Source organism: Macaca thibetana, chromosome 20 (assembly GCF_024542745.1).
Source record: "Macaca thibetana thibetana isolate TM-01 chromosome 20, ASM2454274v1, whole genome shotgun sequence".
NCBI lineage: Eukaryota > Metazoa > Chordata > Mammalia > Primates > Cercopithecidae > Macaca > Macaca thibetana.
Window position 1 is genome coordinate 60,837,030 of NC_065597.1, and position 25,857 is coordinate 60,862,886.

At 45.3% G+C, this 25,857-nt stretch overlaps 1 protein-coding gene across 4 annotated transcripts in view; it reads left to right on the top strand.

Annotated features, from left to right (window-relative positions):
* Positions 1-25,857, top strand: part of PDXDC1 (pyridoxal dependent decarboxylase domain containing 1) — a 471,229-nt gene that overhangs the window by 398,655 nt on the left and 46,717 nt on the right. The window contains exon 2 of one of the 4 annotated variants that reach the window (XM_050774086.1): positions 12,795-12,973. In XM_050774086.1, coding sequence (XP_050630043.1) covers positions 12,953-12,973 — 21 coding nt within the window. In that variant the 5' untranslated portion in view covers positions 12,795-12,952. Of the gene's footprint in view, positions 1-12,794; positions 12,974-13,060; positions 13,386-13,419; positions 14,061-25,857 lie in introns of those variants that run through there. The other 3 variants (XM_050774085.1, XM_050774087.1, XM_050774084.1) reach the window with 3 other exon arrangements.

The window sequence follows — 25,857 nt, forward strand, 5'->3', positions numbered from 1 at the left end:
CAAGTGATCCTCCCACCTCAGTCTCCTGAGTAGCTGGGACCACAGGCTCCTGGCATTGTGCCTGGCTGTTTAATGGTTTTAAAAAATAATTCTACATGTATGAAAAACAAAAAAGTATAATTAATAAAATTAACATCTTGGCCGGGTGTGATGGCTCACACCTGTAATTGCAGCACTTTGGGAGGCCAAGGTGGATCACTTGAGGCCAGGAGTTCGAGACCAGGTTGGCCAACATGGCACAACCCCATCTCTACTAAAAATACAAAATTAGCCAGGAGTGATGGTGGGCACCTGTAATCCCAGCTATTTGGGAGGCTGAGGCGGGAGAATCCCTTGCGCCCGGGAGGTATAGGCTGCAATGAGCTGAGATTGTACCACTGCACTCCAGCCTTGGCAAAAGAGCCAGACTCCATCTCCAAAAAACAAATAAAATTAACATCTCTAGTGTTAACCACTCTTTTCATTTTTAATGAATTTTTTATAATCTTTTCCATGCATGTAGTTTTTTATTAAAAAAATTAAATTAGGTTCATATTACACATGCTGTGTTCTTACCAGCCCTTTTGAGTTAACAGTGTCATCTTTCCATGTTGATAAATGTGTACCTGCATCACTTTTTTTTTTTTTTTTAAGAAGGAGTCTCACTCTGTCACCCAGGCTGGAGTGCAGTGGTGCGATGTCAGCTCACTACAACCTCTGCCTCCCAGGTTCAAATGATTTTCCTGCCTCAGCCTCCCAAGTAGCTGGGATTACAGGTGTCCACCACCATGCCCGGCTAATTTTTTTTGTACTTTTAGTAGAGACGGGGTTTCACCATGTCAGCCAGGCTGGTCTCAAACTCCTGACCTCAAGTGTTCCTCCCACATCAGTGTCCCAAAGTGCTGGGATTACAGGCAAGAGCCACCGCACCTGGCACTATTTTTTTTTTTACAGGTTATGTCTTTTAACCAGTTTTATGGAAGTACCACTGTTTAGCCAATTCCCTGTTATTTTGTTGTATATATAGTTTGTTTTCAATTTTGTTTCATTATAAGCAGCGCTACTGTGGACAGTCTTATAGTTAAATCTCTAACATATTTATGTCTTTTTTTTTTTTTTTTTTGAGACGGAGTCTCGCTCTGTCGCCCAGGCTGGAGTGCAGTGGCCAGATCTCCGCTCACTGCAAGCTCCGCCTCCCGGGTTCACGCCATTCTCCTGCCTCAGCCTCCCGAGCAGCTGGGACTACAGGCGCCCGCCACCTCGCCCGGCTAGTTTTTTTGTATTTTTAGTAGAGACGGGGTTTCACCGTGTTAGCCAGGATGGTCTCGATCTCCTGACGTCGTGATCCACCCGTCTCGGCCTCCCAAAGTGCTGGGATTACAGGCTTGAGCCACCGCGCCCGGCCTATTTATGTCTTTAGTTTACACTTTGGGAGTAGAATTTTAAGTACAAAACAGGTATATTTTAAGTGTTTTTGTTACTGAATGCCCAGTTCCATTCAGTTCAATACTTTGAACTGAATCTTTGAAATACATCAAAGGTTTTATAACAATCTGAAATTCTACCAGTAAACCATGAGAATACTTATTTTCTTCTTTTTTTTGAGACGGAGTTTCACTCTTGTTGCCCAGGCTGGAGTGCAATGGCATGATCCTGGCTCACCACAACCTCTGCCTCCTGGATTCAAGCAATTCTCCTGCCTCAGCCTCCCAAGTAGCTGGGATTACAGGCATGGACCAACATGCCTGGCTAATTTTGTATTTTTAGTAGAGACGGGGGTTTCTCCATGTTGGTCAGGCTGGTCTCGAACTCCCAACATCAGATGATCCACCCGCCTCAGCCTCCCAAAGTGCTGGGATTACAGGCGTGAGTCACTGTGCCCGGCCGAGAATACTTATCTCCTTCTACACTAACACTGGATGTTATTTTATTTTATTTTTTGAGATGGAGTCTCGCTCTGTCGCCCAGGCTAGAGTTCATTGGCATGATCTCCACTCACTGCAACCTCCATCTCCAGGGTTCCAGCAATTCTCCTGCCTCAGCCTCCCGAGTAGCTGGGACTGCAAGGCGTGCGTCACCATGCCCGGCCAATTTTTGTATTTTTAGTAGAGACAGGGTTTCACCATGTTGGTCAGGCTGGTCTCGAACTCCTGACCTCAGGTGATCCGCCCGCCTCGGTTTCCCAAAGTGCTGGGATTACAGGTGTAAGCCACCACGCCCAGCCGAATGTTATTATTTAAAAAAAAAACAACTTCGGTAATTATAGGCAAAAATGCTATTTCATCCATTTCTGCATTTTTTTGGTTACTAGTAATGTTGAACTTTTTGTCATGTTGACTCCTTGCATGTTTTTCCTTTTTATATTGTCTGTTAATGTCTTTGCCCATTTGCCTTCTGGGCACACAGTTTTAGAGAAGCCTGTGCACTTTCATGAAATGGAAATAAATCTGAAACAAATTAAACACAAATTATACTTTAAAATGCTAATAAAAATTCTTATTTTCAGCCAGGTGTGGTGGCTTATGCCTGTAATCCCAGCACTTTGGGAGGCCAAGGTGAACGGATGCTTGAGCTCAGGAGTTTGAGACCAGCCTGGGCAACATGGTGAAACCCCATCTCTACCAAAAATACAAAAATTAGCCAGGGGTGGTTGTGTCTTAGCCACTGCGGAGGATGAGGTGGGAGGATGGCTTGAGCCCATGAGGCAGAGGTTGGAGTGAGCCGAAATGCCACTGCACTCCAGCGTGGGAGACAGGAGTGAGAGCCTAGCTCAAAACAAAAACAAAAAGAACAAAAACAAAAAGGTTCTTTGAGTACCAGAAAAATTGTCAATGGGAATGCTTTCCTCAAGGTGCTGAAAATTAATAAAAAATCAACAAATCATTGATGGTAGTGGCTGGTTTTGCTTTCTTCTATATCTAGCTAATTATCACTGAACAAACATTTTCTAAAACATTTTCGATGTTTCAGAACAGAGATTTCAAATTGACAGCCAAGGGACGGATTCATTCATAATTTACTCTCTTTTATTTTGCTTTATTTTTCTTATGGTATTTACAAGTAATTAATGTACATTATATAGCTACTTATCTCTCTATTACTATAGGATGTAAGATCCACAAAAATAACCAGGCACAGTGGCTCACACCTGTAGTCCCAGCACTTTGGGAGGCCAAGGCAGGAGGATCACTTGAACCCAGGAGCTCAAAGACCAGTCAGAGCAACATAGGGGACCCCATCTCTTCAAAAATTAAAACATTAGCTGGGCATGGTGGTGCATGCCTGTAGTCCCAGCAGTTTGGGAGGCTGAGGTAGAAGGATCACTTGAGCCCAGGAGGTTAAGGCTGCAGTGAGCCAGAATCGTGCCACTGCATTCCAGCCTGGGGGACAAAGTGAGACCTATCTCAAGTTAAAAAAAAAAAAAAAAAAATCCACAAAAGGCAAAGACTTAATCTCTTTTAATTGTTGTTGTATCTCCAATTTCTAAAATACTGTGTGGTATATAATGTACCTTCAGAAAATATTTGTTGAATCCATGCATTTAGTGATTATTTATTGAACTCCCACTGCATCCTAGGCGCTGGACTAGCTAGACTTGGGCGGTAAATTGCCTCTGCGTCTATGAAGTGTCTTTAAAATATGATTCTTGGTCTGGCGCGGTGGCTCACACCTGTAATCCCAGAGCTTTCAGAGGCTGAGGCGGGCGGATCACTCGAGATCAGGAATTCGAGACCAGCCTGGCCAACATGGTCAAACCCTGTCTCTAATAAAACTCCAAAAATTAGCCAGGTGTGGTGGTGGGCACCTGTAATCCCAGCTACTCAGGAGGCTGAGGCAGGAGAATCGCTCAAACCCAGGAGACAGAGGTTGTAGTAAGCCGAGATCGAGCCACTGCACTCCAGCCTGGATGACAGAACAAGACTCTGTCTCAAAAAATAAATAAATAAAATATGATGCTCATTAAAACCAGATTGAAAACAGTGGAAATGTTTTGGAAATAATATTACTGTGCCAGTATGTGGATTCATTACTCATTCGTTCTATGACTATTTTTTTGAGAGCCTATCTGCTAGTCACTTGGGGACACAATAATATTAAAGACAGATTCTGTCCCTGCAGTTATGGCGTTGATAATCTATCAAGGGAGGCAGACATTAAACAACTAATTAATTGTGATTGTGCTAAGTACATAAAGGAGAAAGACAGGTGCCTCTAAGCACTCATGAGATTTCCCTGAGAAAATGATACTTATACTTCTACCAAAGGGATTAGAAGTTACGCAAGACAAAAGGGAAGGGAAAAAAAGAATAGCCTCATCAAATAAAACAGCTTGTCAGGAAAGATCTTGCAGTACAGGAAGACCAAGGTGGGTACTATGGCTCGCGCCTGTAATCCCAGCACTTTGGGAGGCCGAGGTAGGTGGATCACTCGAGCTCAGGAGTTGAGGACCAGCCTAGGCAACATGGTGAAACCCCATCTGTACAAAAATACAAAAAAGTTAGCCAGACATGATGGTGTGCACCTGCGGTCCCAGCTACTCGGGAGGCTGAGGTGGGAGGATCACTTGAGCCTGGGAAGTGGAGGTTGCAGTGAGCCGTGTTCACATCATTGCACTCCAGCCTGGGTGACAAAGTGAGACCCTGTCTCAAAACAAACAACAAAAACAACAACAACAACAACAACAACAAAAAGACCAAGAGGATAATCAAGGGGATAATGACAGAGACGGAAGAGGTAGGCAGCGGCCATATTATATACTCATGGGCCAAGTGAAGGATGCTCGCTTTATTCCATGAACAGCTGAAGGCTTGTAAGCAGACCATCTGATTTCTACATTTAACAGATGACTCTGGTTTCTGTATTAAGAATGGTTTGGCTACAGAGACTGCTTAGATATGGCAGTAGTCAAGGTGGTAGCAACGGAAATAGAGATGCAGACAGCTTTGAGAGATATTTAGGAGGTGGAAGTGGCAACACGGATTGGAAGGGGTTAGGGAAGGGAAAGCGCGAGAGAGGGGAAGGCACCCTGGTTCCTGGCATGAACAGCTGGGTGGATGATGGGGAGCTTTTATGGGATGAGGAGTGTGAGAATCCCTGGTTCAGGGTGGAAGAGGAGTTCAGTGCAATCAAGGTACAGCTATAAATGTGTATAACTGAAGCAGAAGTTTCAGAAGCAATGAGTACCCTTCCTACCATAGAAGGTGCTCTGATTTGTTTTTCTTCTTTCTTTTTTTTTTTAAGAATTTTTTGGCTAGTCATGGTGGCTTACGCCTGTAATCCCAGCACTCTGGGAGGCCGAGCTGGATGGATCATTTGAGGTCAAGAGCTTGAGACAAGCCTGGCCAACATGGTGAAACCCTGTCTCTACTAAAAATAGAAAAATTAGTTGGGCATAGTGACTCACACCTGTAGTCCCAGCTACTTGGGAGGCTGAGGCAGGAGAATTGCTTGAACCCAGGAGGCAGACGTTGCAGTGAGCTGGGATCACACCACTGCACTCCAGCCTGGGCAACAGAGTGAGATTCGGTCTCAAAAAAAAAAAAAAAAAAGGAAAAGAATTTTTTACTCAATAGTAACCAATGCTCTGATTTTTTTTTTTTTTTTGAGACGGAGTCTCGCTCTGTCACCCAGGCTGGAGTGCAGTGGCGCCATCTAGGTTCACTGTAAGCTTCGCCTCCCGGGTTTACGCCATTCTCCTGCCTCAGCCTCCCGAGTAGCTGGGACTACAGGCGCCCACCACCTTGCCTGGCTAGTTTTTTGTATTTTTTTTAGTAGAGACGGGGTTTCACCGTGTTAGCCAGGATGGTCTCGATCTCCTAACCTCGTGATCCGCCCGTCTCGGCCTCCCAAAGTGCTGAGATTACAGGCTTGAGCCGCCGCTCCCAGCCACTCCGATATTTTTTAATCAACTTTGTTGAAGTATGTTTTACATAATAGATTTTCGTATGTTTTACATAGTAAAATTCACCCATATTACATGTACAGTTCAACAGGTTTTGACAAATGTATATGCCTGTGTAACCACCACGATTAAAATACAGAGCTCTTCTGTCATTTCCAAAAATTCCCCAGCACCCCTTGGCAGTCAATTCCCCCTCCATCTCAGTCCCAGGCTTTCTGCCATTATAGTTTGCGTTTTCTAGAATTCCATATAAATGAAACCATACCACATATATACAGTATACATATGATATAGGTATTCACTTGTATCTGGTTTATTTTCTTGGAGACAGGGTCTTGCTGTGTCACCCACGCTAGAGTGCAGTGGTGTAATCATAGCTCACTGCAGCCTCAAATTCCCAGGCTTGAGAAATCCTCCACTCTCAGCTGACTTTTTTTTTTTTTTTTTTTTTGGTAAAGACTGGGTCTCTCAATGTTGCCTAGGCTGGTCTCAAATTCCTGGGCTCAAGCGAACCTCCCATCTTGGCCTCCCAAAGTGCTGGGATTACAGGCTCCAGGCCATGTATCTGGCTTCTTTCACTCAGCATAATGGTTTTAAGATTCATCTATGACAGGGATCAGCAAATTAGGGCCTGTGGGCCAAATCTGGCCTGGTACTTGATTATGCAAAGGCCCAAGAGCTCAGCATGACTTTATATTTTTAAGTGATTGAAAAAAAGTCAAAGAAGAATATTTTGTGACACATGTAAATTAAATGAAATCCAAAATTCAGTGTCTATAAATAAAGCTTTATTGGAACACAGCAACACTCATTTGTTTACATACTGTCTATGGCTGTTTTCATGCTACCGAATCAAATACTTGAAACTGAAATCGCAAGAACCTAAACTACGGTTTGCAAAGCCTGAAATATTTACAACCGGGCCCTTTACGGAAAAAGTCTGCCAACTCCTAATCTGTGGTGTCCCATGGATCAATAATTTACTCTTTTTTATTGCAGTACAGTACTCCATTCCATTGTAGGGATAGGCCATAATTTGTTTATCTGTTTGTCTGTTGATGGACATTTGGGTTACTGCCTAATTATCCTTAATCCATGTGATGTGCTCTGATGTTTTGCATCCTATTTCATTTTTTAAATAATTGCTACTCATGACCCAATGGTTAATTTCACAGCCCATTGATGAAATACTCTCAGTTTGATATAGATGTTAACTGAAACAATGGAGGATGAAATTATGTAGAAGAAGAAATCAAAAGGACTTTCCAGGCCGGGCACAGTGGCTCACGCCTGTAATCCCAGCACTTTGGGAGGCTGAGGCAGGTAGATCACCTAAGGTCAGGAGTTCGAGACTAGCCTGACCAATATGGTAAAACCCCGTCTCTACTAAATATACACAAATTAGCTGGGCATGGTGGCACGTGCCTGTAATCCCAGCTACTCCAGAGTCTGAGGCAGGAAAATCGCTTGAACCTGGGAGGCAGAGGTTGCAATGACTCAAGATGGCGCCACTGCACTCCAGCATGGGCAACAGAACGAGACTGTCTCCAAAAAAAAAAAAAAAAAAGGGGCTTGCCAGCTGAGTGCTGAGGAAATCCAACAATTAAACATTGGGTGGAGGAGGAAGAAACTCCAAAAGACATTGAGAAGGAACAGGCAGAAAAGGGAAGGTGACGATCCAGACAATTTGATATTGTGGGAAGCATGGAAAGTCAGTTTCAAGAAGAAAGTGATCATCTGATTCTAGGGCTGCTAAGAGGTCAAGTGCGATGGACTGAGATGGTTTTAGTGAGACTCGTTTAGGTGGAGGGAACAAAGCCGAAGCTAGATTGAGATGAGTTGGTGGAGTGTGTGTGATGAGAAAATTGAGACCATAAGGGGATGTGGATGAAGATAAGCAGTTTTTATTTGCTTGTTTTTTGATCATAAGAATGTTTAACAAACACTAAAAGGCAAGTATAACCAGAATTTTACATATGAGGAAACTAATATACCAAGAGGTTAAGTAACTTGCCCAAGTAGCTTTCACTTACACAGCTTAAAAAAAAAAAAAAGTCCAGTTCTACTTATAGCCACAATCTGAGCTCTAACCAATGGGCTATACTATTGACAAGGGAAAAAGCTGGCCCAGACATAATCCAATGTTTGTACCTTTGAGTTAAAAGTCTACAGTTGAGGCCGGGCGCGGTGGCTCAAGCCTGTAATCCCAGAACTTTGGGAGGCCGAGACGGGCGGATCACGAGGTCAGGAAATCAAGACCATCCTGGCTAACACGGTGAAACCCTGTCTCTACTAAAAATACAAAAAATTAGCCGGGCGAGGTGGCGGGCGCCTGTAGTCCCAGCTACTCGGGAGGCTGAGGCAGGAGAATGGCGTAAACCTGGGAGGCGGAGCTTGCAGTGAGCTGAGATCCGGCCACTGCACTCCAGCCTGGGCGACAGAGCGAGACTCCGTCTCAAAAAAAAAAAAAAAAGTCTACAGTTGAGGCTGGGCCCAGTGTCTCATGCCTGTAATCCCAGCACTTTGGGAGGCCAAGATGGGTGGATCACCTGAGGTCAGGAGTTGGAGACTGGCCTGTCCAACATAGTGAAACCCTGTCTCTACTAAAACACAAAAATTATCCAGGCTTGGTGACACGCACCTGTAATCCCAGCTACTCAGGAGGCTGAGGCAGGAGAATTGCTTGAACCTCGGAGGCGGAGGTTGCAGTAAGCCGAGATTGCGCTGACAAAGTGAAACTTGGTCTCAAGAAAAAATTAAGGCTGGGCGCTTGGATCTCACACCTGTAATCCCACCACTTGGGGAGGCCAAGGTGGGCAGATCACCTGAGGTCAGGAGTTCGAGACCAGCCTGGCCAACATAGTGAAATCCTGTCTCTACTAAAAATTCAAAAATTACCCAGGCATGGTGGCACATACCTGTAATCCCAGCTACTTGGGAAGTTGAGGCAGGAGATCTGCTTGAACCTGGGAAGCAGAGGTTGCAGTGAGTGAGCCGAGGTTGCACCACTGCACTCCAGCCTGGGCAACAGAGCAAAAAAAAAGAAAATTAGCTGGATGTGGTGGTGCAAGTCTGTAATTCCAGCTACTCAGGAGGCTTAGGCAGGAGAATTGCTTGAACCCGAGAGGCAGAGCTTGCAGTGAGCCAAGATTGTGCCACTGCACTCCAGCCTGGTGAAAGAGTGAGACTCCATCTCAAAAAAAAAAAAAAAAGAAGTGTTTGAGGCCAGGCTTGCTGGCTCAGGCCTGTAATCCCAGCACTTTGGGAGGCAGAGGCAGGAGGATCACCTGAAGTTGGGAGTTTGAGACCAGCCTGGCCAACATGGTAAAACCCTGTTTCTACTAAAAATACAGTGCATGAGGTGGTGCACGCCTATAATTGCAGCTACTCGGGGAGGCTGAGGCAGGAGAATCACTTGAACTGGGTGGGGGGCGGGGTGCAGAGGTTGCAGTAAGCCGAGATCAGGCCACTACACTTCAGGAAAAGAAAAAGAAAGGTCTGTTAGCAGCACATAAAGCCATATGTCTGTAGAGATTAAACCTCCCCACAACTGATGGCTTCATGCTCCAAATTGTACAATATTCTGCTTATCTCTCTTCACTAGTCCATAGAATGCTGCTTTATAATTTATCAGTTTTCCTATCTGTGCATCCACAAGCCAAATGGTTTCAACATTGTTTTTTTTTTTTTCTGGGGATGGGGGAGTCACAGACTTGAGTATATCATGAAAACGATGGATGTTTTCCCCAGAAAAATGCACTCACACACACAACAAATTTTGAGTATAGTTTCAGAGACCTCCATCTGCATCCCAAAGTAAAAACCTCTACCCAAAATAGTGTTTTTCTTTAGGGCAGAGAGAAAATAGTGTTTTTCTTTAGGGCAGAGAGCTTGTCTTTGTGGTGTGTGTGTGTGTTTGTTTTTGGAGACAGAGTCTTGCTCTTGTCACCCAGGCTGGAATGCAGTGGTGCAATCTTGGCTCACTGCAACCTTCACCTCCCACGTTCAAGCGATTATGCTGCCTCAGCCTCCCGAGTAGCTGGGATTACAAGCGCACACCACTACACTCTGCTAATTTTTTAATTTTTAGTAGAGAGGGGGTTTCACCATGTTGGCTGTGCTGGTTTCGAACTCCTGACCTCAGGTGATCTGCCCACCTCAGCCTCCCAAAGTGCTGGGATTACAGGCATGAGCCGCCGCACCCTGCCTTTTTAAAATTTTTTAATTTTTTATTTATTTTATTTTTGAGATGGAGTCTCATTGTGTTGCCCAGGCTGGAGTGCAGTGCTGCAATCTCGGCTCACTGCAAGCTCTGCCTCCTGGGTTTACACCATTCTCCTGCCTCAGCCTCCGGAGTAGCTGGGACCACAGGCGCCCACCACCACGCCCAGCTAATTTCTTTTTGTATTTTTGGTAGAGACAGGGTTTCACCGTGTTAGCCAGGATGGTCTCGATCTCCTGACCTTGTGATCCGCCCGCCTCAGCCTCCCAAAGTGCTGGGATTACAGGAGGTGAGCCACCGTGCCTGGCCCAGCCTCTTATTTTTATTTTTACTGTTTTTTGAGACGGGGTCTCACCTTATTGCTCAGGCTAGAGTGCAGTGCTGCAATCTCGGCTCACTGCAACCTCTGCCTTCCGGGTTCGAGTGATTCTCCTGCCTCAGCCTCCCAAGTAGCTGGGATTACAGGTGTCTGCCACCACGCCCAGCTAATTTTTTGTATTTTTAGTAGAGACGGAGTTTCACCATGTTGGCCAGGCTGGTCTTGAACCAGCCTCTTACTCTTCTACATACTATTTCCAGCACAACTGTCCAAGATGGCAGTCAATAAATATTTGGCTAAATATAATAAATAATCTGGTTGATTATTTCCACTTTTTCACATTGGGTTGTCAAAGTCCACTTTTCAAACAGTAAAGTTAACTTTTCTCTCTCTAGTATTTGTTTTGTAGAATCGATTATACTTTGTAATGTAATCCACAGAAACTTGGAGGTGACTTTATACTAGTTTTGAATGATACCCATGCTGAGGTGCTCAGAGGTTGAATGTACTTATATCGATGGGTGGATATATGGATGCATGTGTGATAAAGCAAATATAGGGAAAATTAATTGTAGAATCTAGGTAGTGGGTACATGGTTGTTCACTGTACAATTGTTTCAACTTTTCTACATGTTTGAACAATTTCATAACACATTGGAAAAGTGACTTGTTTTGTTCAAGCGGGGATACATTCAGTCTTCGGTTCTTGAAAGATATAAATCTGTCATTCCTTCTGTTTGGAAAGTTCTTTAGAGAGTCTGAATAATTCCCACAGTACAGTCTAAACCAGCACACAAGGGTTTTTTGGTAGAAAATAATTTTATTAACAGAACCAGGCAATTTACCAAATACAACATAGATAGCTCAAAACATGGAGTTACTGCGCTGAAAACGTGACCCTGTTACACGGATTTCGGGAGGAAGAGTATAAAACAGGAGAGAAGGCCGGGCGCGGTGGCTCACGCCTGTAATCCCAGAACTTTGGGAGGCCGAGGCGGGCAAATCACGAGGTCAGAAGATGGAGACCATACTGTGAATGGTGAAACCCCGTCTCTACTAAAAATACAAAAAATTAGCCTGGCGCGGTGGCGGGCGCCTGTAGTCCCAGCTACTTGGGAGGCTGAGGCGGTAGAATGGCGTGAACCCGGGAGGCGGAGCTTGCAGTGAGCCGAGATCGCGCCACTGCACTCCAGCCTGGGCGACAGAGCGAGACTCCATCTCAAAAAAAAAAAAAAAAGAAGAAAAAAAGAAAAAACAGGGAGAAAAGGAGTAAGATTTGTGGTTGTAGCGTCATCGCAGAGGTGAAGTGTTCCATTGATTGCAACTGTGGTAGTCTACATCAGTTTCCCTCATTAAGGTGGGAGGAATCTACTATGCAAATGTACGCCTTCCCCATTCGTTAGAAACACATTGCAGTAAAACTGCAGAAGTGGCCGGGCGTGGTAGCTCACGCCTGTAATCCCAGCACTTTGGGAGGCTGAGACGGGAAGATCGCCTGAGGCCAGGAGTTCGAAGCCAGCCCGGACAACAGAGTGAGACATCCCCGCTTCTTTATTAAAATGAGATTTAAATTTTTTTTCTCTTCAATTCATCGGTAACAAGATTAAAAAATTAATAAAAAATTAACTTTTTAAAACATTTAAAGTAAAGTGGGAGTGGAAGCGGTATGTGGACTCATGGGACTCGGGTCTGAATCATACCTAGATCGGCACTGCGAAATGGGGATAATGATGATCTCCTAGAGCTGTTGAAATAGGAAAATGGAAGAGCAGCAGCTGATGTATTAATATTATCATTATTATTATTACCCATTACCTGACAAGTTATAATTGTTACATGAAGGAGGCTGGCCCAGTTGTCTGAACAATTTTTTCCCGTCTATAATTCGGCGGGAAGGTCTGAGACAAACACCTCTGCTTAGATCAGTGCCTTCGCCGAACAGCGTTCACCAAGCAGCCCCCAAACCCAAAAACCCCAAGTCCCTGGGCGCCGAGGACGCTGTGAGTCCTGCGCATGTGCAAGGGTGCTCGCTCGCTCACCGCCTTCGTGGCGAATGGCCTGTTCCATTCTCGAGGGATGACAGCGGGAGGGGAGGCGGGAGACTTGGAACCCTGGGTCCGGAAGTGCAGGTGCGTCACTAGTATTTCCAGCCTTTCACTCCATGAATAGTACTTTGTGATTATTATACTTCTACCTTGTTGATTCCGACAGGCTGCTGGAAAGAGTGAGTTTGGTGAACAATCCACCGGGCATCCTCCCCTTTTCGCCTACGCACGTTAAGGAGGGCCGGCGTGAGGCCCAGGTACGGAATCCCAGAGGGCTCCGCCCACCTCCACGGGGCCCCGCCCCGCCGCCCCTCAACCCGCAGGTTCGCCAGCCCGCGGCGCCGCTGGGCAGCTCTCCTCCTCCTCTCCGCCCCGCCGGCCACGGGCGCGGAGGACGTCAGCGCTGCCAGCGTGGAAACAGCGGCGGGGCGCGGGAGGAGGAAGTAGCGCCCGGGAGCATTGGGTCACCACCGGCCGCCTCAGTCATGGACGCGTCCCTGGAGAAGGTCCGTACCGGGAGGGGGCGATGGGGACGGCGCTGCGGCCCGGGGCTCCCGCCTCCGAGGCGACTGTTTGCCAGTCTCAAGCTGCCATTGTGACCCGGGCAGGGGGACGCGGGCTGACGGGCCCCGCCTGAGGAGGCCTCGCCAGGAGGGCGGCTGGGGCCCGGGCGCGTCACGGGACCGGGTGTCTCTCGGGTCCCCGTGGGCCGAAGAGGCTGGGCGGGGTTCCGTGGGGGCCGTGAGGGGCCCGGAGCCCAGAACTGGGACCGTGGGGCCGACCTTGGGCCCTGCCGAGGTTCCGTGAGTGGCCGGCCTGAACTCGGCTGGCCCTTTCGGAGGACTGGGAGCTCTCCGTTGGCGACCCCAGATGCTCCCGGAAACAAGCCGCAGTTATTTCGGAGCCAGCTGCAAACCTGTAGGTTTTTCTTGGTCTCCAAGTTAGGAATGAAAATTGCTAAAGCAGTGGTTTTCCAACTTCAGCCTGCGTGGGAATCACCTGGGGCCTTTGGTAAAATGTGGAGGTTCAGTCCCGGGGTCAGAACCTCTGGGGGCGGGACCGAGATCTGCATGTTTAACCGCCACCGTCCCCCTCCCACTCCGCCCCACGAAGGTGATTCCGATGCTAAGCCTGCGAACACCTGGCGAGAACCTCTATGAGTTCCAGAAAGGGGTGGGTATTGCGTAGATTGCGAATTGAGTTTCAGGGATCGCAGCTGCCCCACAACTTCCTGGCTCCCCCTTTCCAGTGGCGAGGAGATATCCCCGAGTCAACTCCAAATCCACTGGTAACAGAGCCTACCTCTGATTTCCTTTTAGGGGAACGGCAGCGTGGTGTACCTGGCTGACTGCTCTACCATGTGAAACGGATTCTCATTGTCCCAGTGTTAGGGCTTGTAAATGGGAACCGGTTTGGGTTTCTTCATGGATTCCTGCTTTCGGTACCTGACATTCTGCCCTCCCTCAAAGCCCTTCTCTCTGTTCCAGCTTGGGAGTCAGCTTGTCCAGTCCAGTGCACACCCGGCTTTTCATGCATGTGGCATTCAGGAGCAATGCTAGTGTTTTAAGACGGCTACATTTGAATTTTGAGCTGGTAGGAATAATATATTGTCTTTTTTCAAGGCAGCAGCTGCTGTAGATTTGTTCACTTGTCACTGGAGAGTTGAAGGCAATAATTGTAAAAGGCCAGATGTTTTCATGTGCTCATAGTGGTGTAGCCTACTCCTCGGTTGCTTAGCATACATTGGGTGGAAGACAAGAAAAAGATAATATGGTTTTCTTGTGCCATCTCTGGAGTGAATGTTATGTGTTTTCCTGGCTGGGAATAAAGTCTTTACCGTCTTCTGATTAGCAGAGTGTCTACCTTTTGGTACTTTGAGTTTGTCCAGGTGAGTGGTTCTTAAAGCAGGGGGCAATTTATTTCCCCAGGGGACATTTGGCTATCTCTGGGCATATTTTTGATTGTCACAATGGGGGCAGGGAGGTGCCACCGGTACCTAGTGGGTAGAGGCCAGGGACACAGCTAAACATCCTACATTGCACAGGACAGCTCCCCACGCTGGATAATTCTCTGGCCCAAAATGTCAGCAGTGTTGAGGCTGAGAAATCCTGGTCAAGATCATGTTTAAACCACCAGCAGTTGAGTACAAAATGATGCAAAGTGGTGTTTTCAATTTCCTAAGAAGGTGGATGGGCTTCATGTGATTGTAATTGGAATCCTAAAGAACTGGGATGATCTTTCCTACAGGAGTAATTAGCCTTTATAGGAAAATCTGCAGAGTGGGTCGGAATCCTGCTTTAAATACTACTTTTCTGGCATTTGATCAGTAGATTACAGTGGTTGCTCCCTAAGTGTTAATTGATGATAAAATAAACTGTCTCAATGAAGGTATCAAGAGGGACTGCAATTCCAGTGTATTTAATATTGGAGCATTCACAAAAATTGCAGTGATCTTTTAGGAATTCAGAACATGTGGGCTGAAAGTTTCTGCCTTAGGTCAGTGTGAAAATTCTGAGTGTAAGTTTTTCAGAACTATGACTGGGACTTACTTTTTTTTGTTTTTTTGAGATAGAGCCTCGCTCTGTTGTCCAGGGTGGAGTGCAGTGGTGCGATCTCCGCTCACTGCAACCTCCGCCTCCCAGATTCAAGTGATTCTTCTGCCTCAGCCTCCCGAGCAGATGTGACTACAGGCGCGTGCCACCACACCCGACTAATTTTTGTATTCCCAGTAGAGACGGGGTTTCACCTTGTTGGTCAGGCTGGTCTCAAACTCCTGACCTTGTGATCTGCCCATCTCAGCCTCCCAAAGTGCTGGGATTACAGGTGTGAGCCACTGCGCCTGGCCGGGACTTACGTTTATATTCCCTGAAGTAATAGAGGGTCTTAGATGGAATGAACAATTTATGTTGGTGCTAACTGGGCAGAAAAGAAAAAGCATTGCTATGATGTGAGTGTTGATGACTTTATGTTCTGAAAAATAGTCTGAGTCAAAGTGAAACATGTAACTGTGTTCATTATTCCTGTTTCTTTGAGGAATAGACTATGCTGCGTTAAATTCTATGTTGTTAGTATAAACTTGAGAGCTATGTGAGCAGTTATGAACCCATTTAAACTGATCCTTGCATAATTTATACTGATTACGGAAACCACAATGTTATTTGATACTCACTCTCTAAAATTTAAAATAACATCTCTCACTTTAAAATATAGTATGTGAAAAAAAAAAATGTGGTATGGGATCATCATTTAGTAGAATCACTTGATGATTGGGATTTGGTCCAAATATAATTCTGTCCCTTGCTTTTTCTGTTGATATGTAAACTTGCAGACCTGTGATAGCAGAGCCATTTTCTTGTCATGATTTGCTTTCCTTTCACAACAGTATCAGTTTTGTTGTATCTGAGATAGTGATGTCCCAATAAATCAGATGATCAGCTGGGTTAATTGAGGAGGCAAGGAATTCAAACTAGGAGAGTAGCAGTAGGGGCTTTGCCCCCGTCCTCCACTGTATGTTCAAGGCATAAGGAACAAGGCCCTGTAGCAGAGCCTCACAGTGTGTACTTACGTTAATATTCAATAAAGAAAATGCCACAGGAAGTAATCACTATAATGATGAAGATTTTAAGTTATTAAACACATACACGTTTCAGTAAAAACCTGTTATAGTATTATTTTTGAGACAGGATCTCTCTCTGTCACCGAGGCTGGAGAGCCATGGTACAACCTCGGCTCACTGCAACGTCCGTCTCCAGGGCTCAAGAGATCCTCGTGCCTCAGCCTCTTGAGTAGCTGGGACTACAGGCATTCACCCCCACACTGAGCTAATTAAAAAAATTTTTTTAATCAGACAAGGTCTCACTATATTGCCCAGGCTGGTCCCAAACTCCTGGGCTCAAGCCGTCCTCTTGCCTTAGCCTCCCAAAGTGCTGGAACTATAAGCATGAGCCACCATGCCAGGTCCAACCTGCTACTCTAAACTTGTAGAATAGCCCAGACCTTTTTCTGTTGGTTAAGAAATCTCATTCTTCCTGGGTATTATGTTTAGACAAGGTATGCTACAGTTTGTTTTGCATTTACTTTAATTCTATCCTTGAGCAAACTTAGAGCAGTTTCTCAGCGTCCGCACTACTGATATTTTGGGTCAGATAATTCGCTGTTGTGGGGGCAGGCCTGTGCATGGCAGCATGCTTAGCAGTGTCCCTGACCTCCGCTCAGTAGATGCTAGTCGCACTCCCTACCCCCAGTTGTGACAATAAGAAATGTCTCCAGATGGAGGCAGCTGTCCCCCAAGGGGTGGAGAGAATTGCCTCTGGTTGAAAGTCCCAAATTTACGGAATCTAGAGCTACAGTTGCAGTTTGGTAGCCACTAGCCATATTTGGCAGTTTACATTGAGATTAAGATTAAACACAATTTAACATTCCTTTGCTCAGTCATGCTGGCCACATTTCAAGTGTTCAACCACCACATGTGGCTAATGTCTGCTACATTGGGCAGCACAGATGTGGAACATTTCCATCGCCAAAGAAGGTTCCACTGGACAGTGCTAAGAGCTGGCAATTTCTTTTTCTTTTTTTGAGATGGATTCTTGCTCTGTCGCCGAGGGTAGAGTGTAGTGGCACAGTCTTGGCTCACTGCAACCTCTGCTCTCCGGGTTCAAGTGATTCTCCTGCCTCAGCCTCTCAAGTAGCCGGGATTACAGGCGCCCACCACCACACCTGGCTAATTTTTGTGCTTTTAGTAGAGATGGGATTTCACCATATTGACCAGGCTGATGTCAAGCTCCTGACCTCAAGTGATCCACCCGCCTTGGCCTCCCAAAGTGCTGGGGTTACAGGCGTGAGCTACCGTGCCCAGCCAATTACTTGTTATATCTAATTCTATTCTCTGAAAGAGGCAACTTTGACCCTGTTTCTGACCTCAATCAGCACAACTCAGTCCATTTTTGGTTCTTGAACTCATCCTGAGCTAAGCGTTTCTTTCCTCCTATTTGGGCCTAATTTTAGAAAATTCTTTGTCACCTTGCAGTTATGCTAGAGGTTTATAGCAGCATCAATAGAACATTCCTGATCATTACTTACTGATAAGAACTCCGATAATTTCTATTCCTGCTCCTTCCTTAAAAAGCATGAGAAAGGAACCCCTGTTAGGCAAGGTTGAAATGACCAGTTTCCGTTTATGGCTTTGTAGATCCCACTCTTTTATATAGAATGGCAGGAGATGAGAAGCTGTAATTGTAGCTTTCATATAAAGCCAAGTGCAATGTTATAATGTGAGGGTTTTGCATACAGGTGCATGGTGGCTAAGGCTGTAAATGATTATCTAATACTGGCTGTCAGGGAAAACTGATAGGACTCGGCCATAGTACAAAGTTCCTGATACTACATATTTATGGCTTTGTTCATTCTTGATTTATTCAAGATTTCAGGGGAAGTCAGTAGCAGAGCTATTGATGGTCCCTATTTCCGTCTTTGCTCCACTGTATCTAGGATTATGAGTTATAGGTAGAAGTTGCTTGAGCTTAATGTCATCTGTTGTAACCTAAAGCAGAAACCTGTTTTGATTTATATATATATATTTTTTGAGACGGAATCTTGCTGTCACCCAGGCTGGAGTGCAGTGGCGCGACCTCACCTCGATGCAACCTCTGCCTCACTGCAACCTCTGCCTCCTGGGTTCAAGCAATTCTCCTGCCTCAGCCTCCCAAGTAGTTGGGATTATTTTTGTACCACACCCGTCTAATTTTTGTTTTTTTTATTTTTTATTTTTTTGAGATGGAGTCTCGCCCCGTGGCCTAGGCTGGAGTACAGTGGCTCAATCTCGGCTCACTGCAAGCTCCGCCTCCTGGGTTCACGCCAGTCTCCTGCCTCAGCTGGGACTACAGACGCCTGCCACCACGCCCAGCTAATTTTTTGTGTTTTTAGTAGAGACGGGATTTCACCAAGTCTTAGCCAGGATGGTCTTGATCTCCTGTCCTCTGCCTCGGCCTCCCAAAGTGCTGGGATTACAGGTGTGAGCCACTGTGCCCGGCCAATTTTTGTATTTTTAATAGAGGGCGCCCGGCCAATTTTTGTATTTTTAATAGAGATGGGATTTCGCCGTGTTGGCCAGGCTGGTCTCGAACTCCTGACCTCAAGTGATCTGCCTGCCTCAGCTCCCAAAGTGCTGGGATTACAGATGTCAGCCACCATACCCGGCCTTGATGTATAATTTTTATGAATCGAAGGTGAGCTGTGGCCAAAGCCCAGTGCTGAGTGCTGACAGAGACACCAGGTGAGTAAGATGTGATCCCTGCAGGAGATCACTTTCTGGTAAGGGGTATACTTTTTGGATAAAACCTTGCATAGAAAGGAGGGATAAAAAGCACAGGAATTAAGAAACAAGTTGTGAGTGCAAGGAGCAAGTGACCAGGAAAGATTGTGTGGAAAAGATTTTTTAGGCAGAATATTTAGCTCAGAATTATGCTTTTCTAGAGTTTAATTATAAATGTAATGCAACTCTTTACTTTATGAGCGTGCCTCATATTATTGCTGGTAGATAAAAATCAAGAAACAGGAAAGCCATTTCATCTTTACCTTTCTGGTTTGATCGTGCACTAACAAGCCCTAGGAAACACTGCCTATGAAGAAGCTTATCTTAAGGAAGAGTTATAACAGTATCTGCTTCTGTTCAGCAATTTTCTTTTTGTTCCGGAATAAAGATGTGATTCCAGTTAAATAGTAAAGTTCTTAGAAATAGAGCTTTCCTATTGTATGCTATTTTTCCATCAGTGTCATTATCTGGAAGTGTTTACTCACGTTATAAGGTCTGTGTGAATCGACACTGCAGTAGTGGTCTCTGGGAACACAGTTTTTTGGAACGTGGAGTTGGATCTCTAGCATCTCCAACATATATCTGAGTCAAGTGATTAGAGGCTTTTTCCCCCCTTCACATACTGCTCTCTGTGACTGAGATGTGATCTGTGCAGTTAACTTTGCTCCCTCCTTTTCACTGTTGGGTATTTTTGCCCTTTTCTTTTCTTTCTTTCTTTCTTTTTTTTTTTTGAGACGGTATTTTGCTCTTGTTGCCCGGGCTGGAGTGCAGTGGCACGATCTCGGTTCACTGTAACCTCTGCCTCCTGGGTTCAAACAATTCTCCTGTCTCGGCCTCCTGAATAGCTGGGATTACAGGCACGCACCAACACGCCTGGCTAATTTTTTGTATTTTTAGTAGAGACAATGTTTCATCATGTTGGCCAGGCTGGCCTCGAACTCCTGACCTCAGGTGGGCCACTGTGCCCGGCCTATTTTTGCCCTTTTCTTTCCTATTTTCCGCCTATCTTCTTGAGGAATTTGTAAGGTTAAATACTCATAGTTACACCTTATACAATACTTGGCTAACCCTTTGCAACTAGGAAGATTATGATGCTTAATGGGCCAGTAATTACAGTATGTCTTCATATTCTCACAGACACACTCAAGCGTAGAGACCATGATGGTTAAGAATAAGACTTTCAAATGATAGTATCCAGTTCTTAGAAGATGAGAGGAGACGGCTGGGCGTGGTGACTCATGCCTGTACTCCCAGCACTTTGGGAGGCCAAGGTGGGTGGATCACCTGAGGTCAGGAGTTCGAGACCAGCCTGGCCAACATGGTGAAAACCCATCTCTACTAAAAATACAAAATTAGCCAGGTGTGGTGACTCACGCCTGTAGTCCCAACTACTCAGGAGTTTGCACCATTGCACTCCAGTATGGGCAGCAGAGTGATACTCCATCTCAAAAACAAAAAAAGAAGATGGGAGGAGACAAAAGTTCTGGTTCTTAATTAAATACTGTACTATTGAATCATACAAAAAATACTTACAAATGTAGAAACTGAGACTCCAGTAAGATAAAGCAGGTTTACAAGTCACTGTATCAACTTGGAGGATACCTGTTCCTCTCCTCTCATCCTTGGCCCGTAAGGAACATTATGTTCTTGCCGTGGCTTCTCAGAGGTATGTATTATAATAGATGTGTTTGGGGGACTTGTTTAACTACTGCTAGACAGCAGGCACTGTTTGTTTTCGCCTGGGAGGAAAATAAATGCTTTTTGCAGAGATGAAGTTGGATGATTATCACTATTCAGGATTTACCTTGTTCAGAAAGCTGTGGGAGGCAAGAGTAGTTGGTAAGTTAGGAACAGCTGTTTGGAGCTTTACCTCTTGCTTTTTATCTCAGCCGAAGATAGGTAGTGATTTTTTATATGTCTAATGCATATGGTATAAACTAGCATTTGATAACACCAAGGTCTTCTAATATGAGCAGCTGGTTTCTCTTTAGCCCTAAGAGGCCCCCAAAATAAGCCCTAAAAGTCCCCCAAATAAGAATATTTCTCTCCTGAAAAAAAACTTTGTTGAAATGAAAGTATTACATACTTCTATTATTGATGAATGTTACAATTAATATACTTTAAAAAATAAATTTTAGACTTTCTTTTCTTATAGAGGTTGCTTCTCTTAAAAGCCTTCTTTTGTCTGGCTGTGGTGGCTCATGCCTGTAATCCCAGCACTTTGGGAGGCCAAGGCGGGCAGATCACGAGGTCAGGAGATCGAGACCATCATGGCTAACACGGTGAAACACTGTCTCTACTAAAAATACAAAAAATTAGCTGGGTGTGGTAGCATGCACCTGTGGTCCCAGCTACTTGGGAGGCTGAGGCAGGAGAATTGCTTGAACCCGGGAGGCGGAGGTTGCAGTGAGCTGAGATCACCCTACTGCACTCCAGCCTGGGCAACAGAACAAGACTCTATCTCAAAAAAAAAAAAAAAAAAAAAAAAAAAGCCTTCTCTTTAAAGGCTTAGCTCTGTATCTCCCAAACAGCAGTTATTCATGTACCATCTGTGAATTTGGCCACATCAGTGTACCACCTATACTATTATTTGCTTAATATTTTCTTTTAAATCTAGTTTACATCAGTTTACTCCCCCTTTATGAAAAATTGAGGGGACAGTTTACATACAACAAAAATACCCATTTTAGTTATAGAGTTTGTGTTTTGGAAGTTGTATATAGGGATATTACCACCAGCATGATCAAGATACGAAGCATTGACCTGGTACAGTGGTGCACACCTGTGATTTCAACACTTTGGGAGGCCAAGGCAGGAGGATCACCTGAGCCCAGGAGTTTGAGGGCAGCCAGGGCAACATAGTGAGACCCCCATCTCTATAAAAAATAAAAACTTAGCCAGACTTGGTGGCATACACCTGTAGTCCCAGCTACTTGGGAGGCTGAGGTGAGAGGATCACTTGAGCCCAGGAGGGTGAGGCTGCAGTGAGCCACGATAGGGCTGCTGCACTTGGCCTGGGTGACAGAGCAAGACCCTGTCTCAAAAAGCAAATCCCCTACCCACCCACCCGAAAAAAGGTACAGAGCATTTCCATCTCCCTGAAAATGTCCCTTTGCAGTGGATCCCTGCCCTGCTTTCTGTCATTCTCGCCCTCTTTACCCATCCATCGCATGCCTGCACACCCCCCCTTTTTTTTAACTTCAATTTGTGCTCAACTGTAATGTATCTGCATTCTGAGATTTGAGGTGTGTGTGTGGGTTTTTGTTTTTTCCAAATCACATAAAAGTGTGTGTGTGTGTGTGTGTGTGTGTGTGTGTGTGTGTGTATTTATTTATTTATTTTTGAGACAGACTCTCATCCTGTCACCCAGGCTGGAGTACAGTGGTGCCATCTCAGTTCACTGCAACCTCTGCCTCCCAAGTTCAAACGATTCTCCTGCCTCAGCCTCCTGAGTAGCTGGGGTTACAGGCACACCACCACCCCCAGCTAATTTTTTGTATCTTTAGTAGAGACAGAGTTTCACCATGTTGGACAGGCTGGTCTCAAACTCATGACCTCGTGATCCGCCCGCCTCTGCCTCCCAAAGTGCTGGGATTACAAGCATGAGCCACTGCTGCCGGCCAAATGTATTATTTTTTAAATTCACACTTTGATGAACTGGTTTAACTGAGGAAAGTGTTGATTAGTGTGTTTTCAAAGGATAATTTCCCCCCCCTCCTGAAACAGAGTCTTGCTCTGTCACTTAGGCTGGAGTGCAGTGGTGCGTTCTTGGCTCACTGCAACCTCCGCCTCCTGGGTTCAAGCGATTCTCCTGCCTCGGCTTCCCGAGTAGCTGGGATTACAGGTACCCGCCATCGTGCCTGACTAATTTTTGTGTTTTTAGTAGAGATGGTCTCGATCTCCTGACCTCCTGATCTGCCCACCTCGGCCTCCCAAAGTGCTGGGATTACAGGTGTGAGCCACTGCACCTGGCCTAAGATGAAACAATTTTTAAAGTGACTAGTTCATTAATTCCCAAATCTTAGGCTCTAAAGACTCCTTTTATTTCTACTGTAGCTTCCACTTTTGGAAGATGTGATAAACAGCTTTTTTTTTTTTTTTGAGACGGAGCTCCACCTTCCAGGTTCACGCCATTCTCCTGCCTCAGCCTCCCGAGTAGCTGGGACTACAGGCGCCCACCACCATGCCCGGCTAATTTTTTGTATTTCTAGTAGAGATAGGGTTTCACTGTGTTAGCCAGGATGGTTTCTATCTCCTGACCTCATGATCCACCCACCACAGCCTCTCAAAGTGCTGGGATTACAGGCGTGAGCCACTGTGCCTGGCCTTGCCAATTTATAATTTTCTGTTAGCTTTTTTGAAAAATTGAGAGTTGCTCCCTGACCTCCTTAACCATCTTACATTACATTTGATTCTTGACTTTTCCTCCAGCATTTAAATTGTCAGAACTTTTAAGCAATTTTAACATTACATATGTAATATTTCTTCTGATAGTGAGGGAGTATTTTAGTATCCCATACTGTCCGAAAGTGATAAGAGTCACCTAGCATAAAAACAATTCTTGGCCAGGCAATGTGGCTCACATTTCTAATCTCAGCACTTTGGGAGGCCAAGGCAGGAGGATTGCTCGTGAAGCCAGGAGTTTGAGATCAGCCTGGACAATATAGTAAGACCTTGTCTCTCCAAAACATTTTTAAAAATTAGCTAAGTGTGGTGGCATGTGCCTGTAGCCCTGTCTGCTCAGGGGGCTGAGGTTAGAGGATCACTTGAGCCCAGGAATTCAAGGCTGTAGCCAGCTATGATCACGCCACTGTGACAGCCTGGACAATAGAGCGAGGTTGTGTCTCCAAAAAAAAAAAAAAAAAGATTGAAAAAGTGCTCATGAAGGTATGAATAGTAGGGCTTGTTTTATAAAATGATCTACCTATTAAAGTCTCAGTTCTGGCTGGGTGCAGTGGCTCATGCCTGTAATCCCAGCACTTTGGGAGGCCAAGGCGGGCAGATCACCTGAGGTCAGGAGTTCGAAACCAGCATGGCCAACATGGTGAAACCCCGTCTCTACTAAAAATACAAAAAATTAGCTGGGCATGATGGCAGACGCCTGTAATCCCAGCTACTTGGGAGGCTAAGACAGGAGAATCACTTGAACCCAGGAGGTGGAGCTTGCAGTGAGCCGAGATTGAGCCACTGCACTCCAGCCTGGGAGACAGTATGAGACTCCATCTCAAAAAAAAAAAAGTCTCAGTTCTGTGATAGTGAGCATACAGTTGAATGGTTCTTAGAAAAGGAGAATTAAATCATACCTACCATGCATCTGTGTTAGATAAAATTGTAGCAAAAATATTGAACCCACTTCATTTATGCAACAGAATTAACCATACTCGAAATATCATTTATAAATTTGTAGAGAGGTATAACTGTGACTAAATTCTCAGCAATTAGCATCTATCAGAAAATGTGCATGTAGATATATCCACTCTGTAAATGCTTTGTTGCACTTCTTTTGGTTTTGGGATTTTTGTTTGAGACAGAGTCTTGCTGTGTTGCCCAGGCTGGAGTGCAGTAGTGTTATCTTGGCTAACTGCAACCTCCACCTCCTAGGTTCAAGTGATTCTTGAGCCTCAGCCTCCTGAGTAGCTGGGATTACAGGCACACTGCCACGCCCAGATAATTTTTGTATATTTAGTAGAGATTCACCATTTTGGCCAGGCTGGTCTCAAACTCTTTTTTTTTTTTTTTTTTTTTTTTTTTTTTTTTTTTTTTTTTTTTGAGACAGAGTCTCGCTCTGTCGCCCAGGCTGGAGTGCAGTGGCGCAATCTCGGCTCACTGCAAGCTCCGCCTCCCGGGTTCACGCCATTCTCCTGCCTCAGCCTCCTGAGTAGCTGGGACTACAGGCGCCCGCCACCGCGCCTGGCTAATTTTTTGTATTTTTAGTAGAAATGGGGTTTCACCGTGGTCTCGATCTCCTGACCTTGTGATCCGCCCGCCTCGGCCTCCCAAAGTGCTGGGATTACAGGCGTGAGCCACCGCGCCCGGCTGTCTCAAACTCTTGACATCAGATGATCTGCCCCGCCTTGACCTCCCAAAGTGCTGGTTTTACAGGTATGAGCCACCATGCCTGGCCACCCTTTCACTCTTAAAAATGCTTGGGTTTAAGGGTTGGTGGAAAAAGGAAAAAAAAAAAAAAAAAAAGCCCTGATCTGGATGATGAGTTTATGGCCATTTAGTTGAGACTGTTGTAAAATAGAAATTTTCCCTGTAAAGAGTCACTTTCTTCCCAGGTGAAGCCATTAATCAAACAAGGATAATCTTTAAAATTAAACCTTAGTTCTAAATATGATTTTTGAGTACGAGCTTTTTTAAAGCATTGAGTTGCTTCATTGACTTACTTGATAAAATTGAGAAGCAGTATTGCCCAGTGGTTAAGAGCACTGGTCTTAGAATTTTACTTAGTTTTAAGGCCGGGCGCGGTGGCTCAAGCCTGTAATCCCAGCACTTTGGGAGGCCGAGACGGGCGGATCACGAGGTCAGGAGATCGAGACCATCCTGGCTAATACGGTGAAACCCCGTCTCTACTAAAAATACAAAAAACTAGCCGGGCGAGGTGGCGGGTGCCTGTGGACCCAGCTACTCGGGAGGCTGAGGCAGGAGAATGGTGGGAACCCGGGAGGCGGAGCTTGCAGTGAGCTGAGGTCCGGCCACTGCACTCCAGCCCGGCGACAGAGCGAGACTCCGTCTCAAAAAAAAAAAAAAAAAAAAAAAAAAAGAATTTTACTTAGTTTTAAACGTACTATGATTTGGGGCTTGTGAGGAAGTAATGTGTGTAGAGGCGTTAATTATTAGCACGATGCCTGGAATGTAGTAAGCAACCCAGTAAATATTAGTAATTATAAGGATCATAAATCTGATTGAATACTTACTCTGACCCTGCACTCAGTGCTAAGGGATTCAGAAGTTATTTGACATTCTTCTCAGGAACCTGACATAGAATAGTGTTTTTCCTTTTTTTGTTTGTTTGTTTTTTGTTTTTGTTTTTTTGAGATGGAATTTTGCTGTCGCCCATGCTGGAGTGCAGTGGCA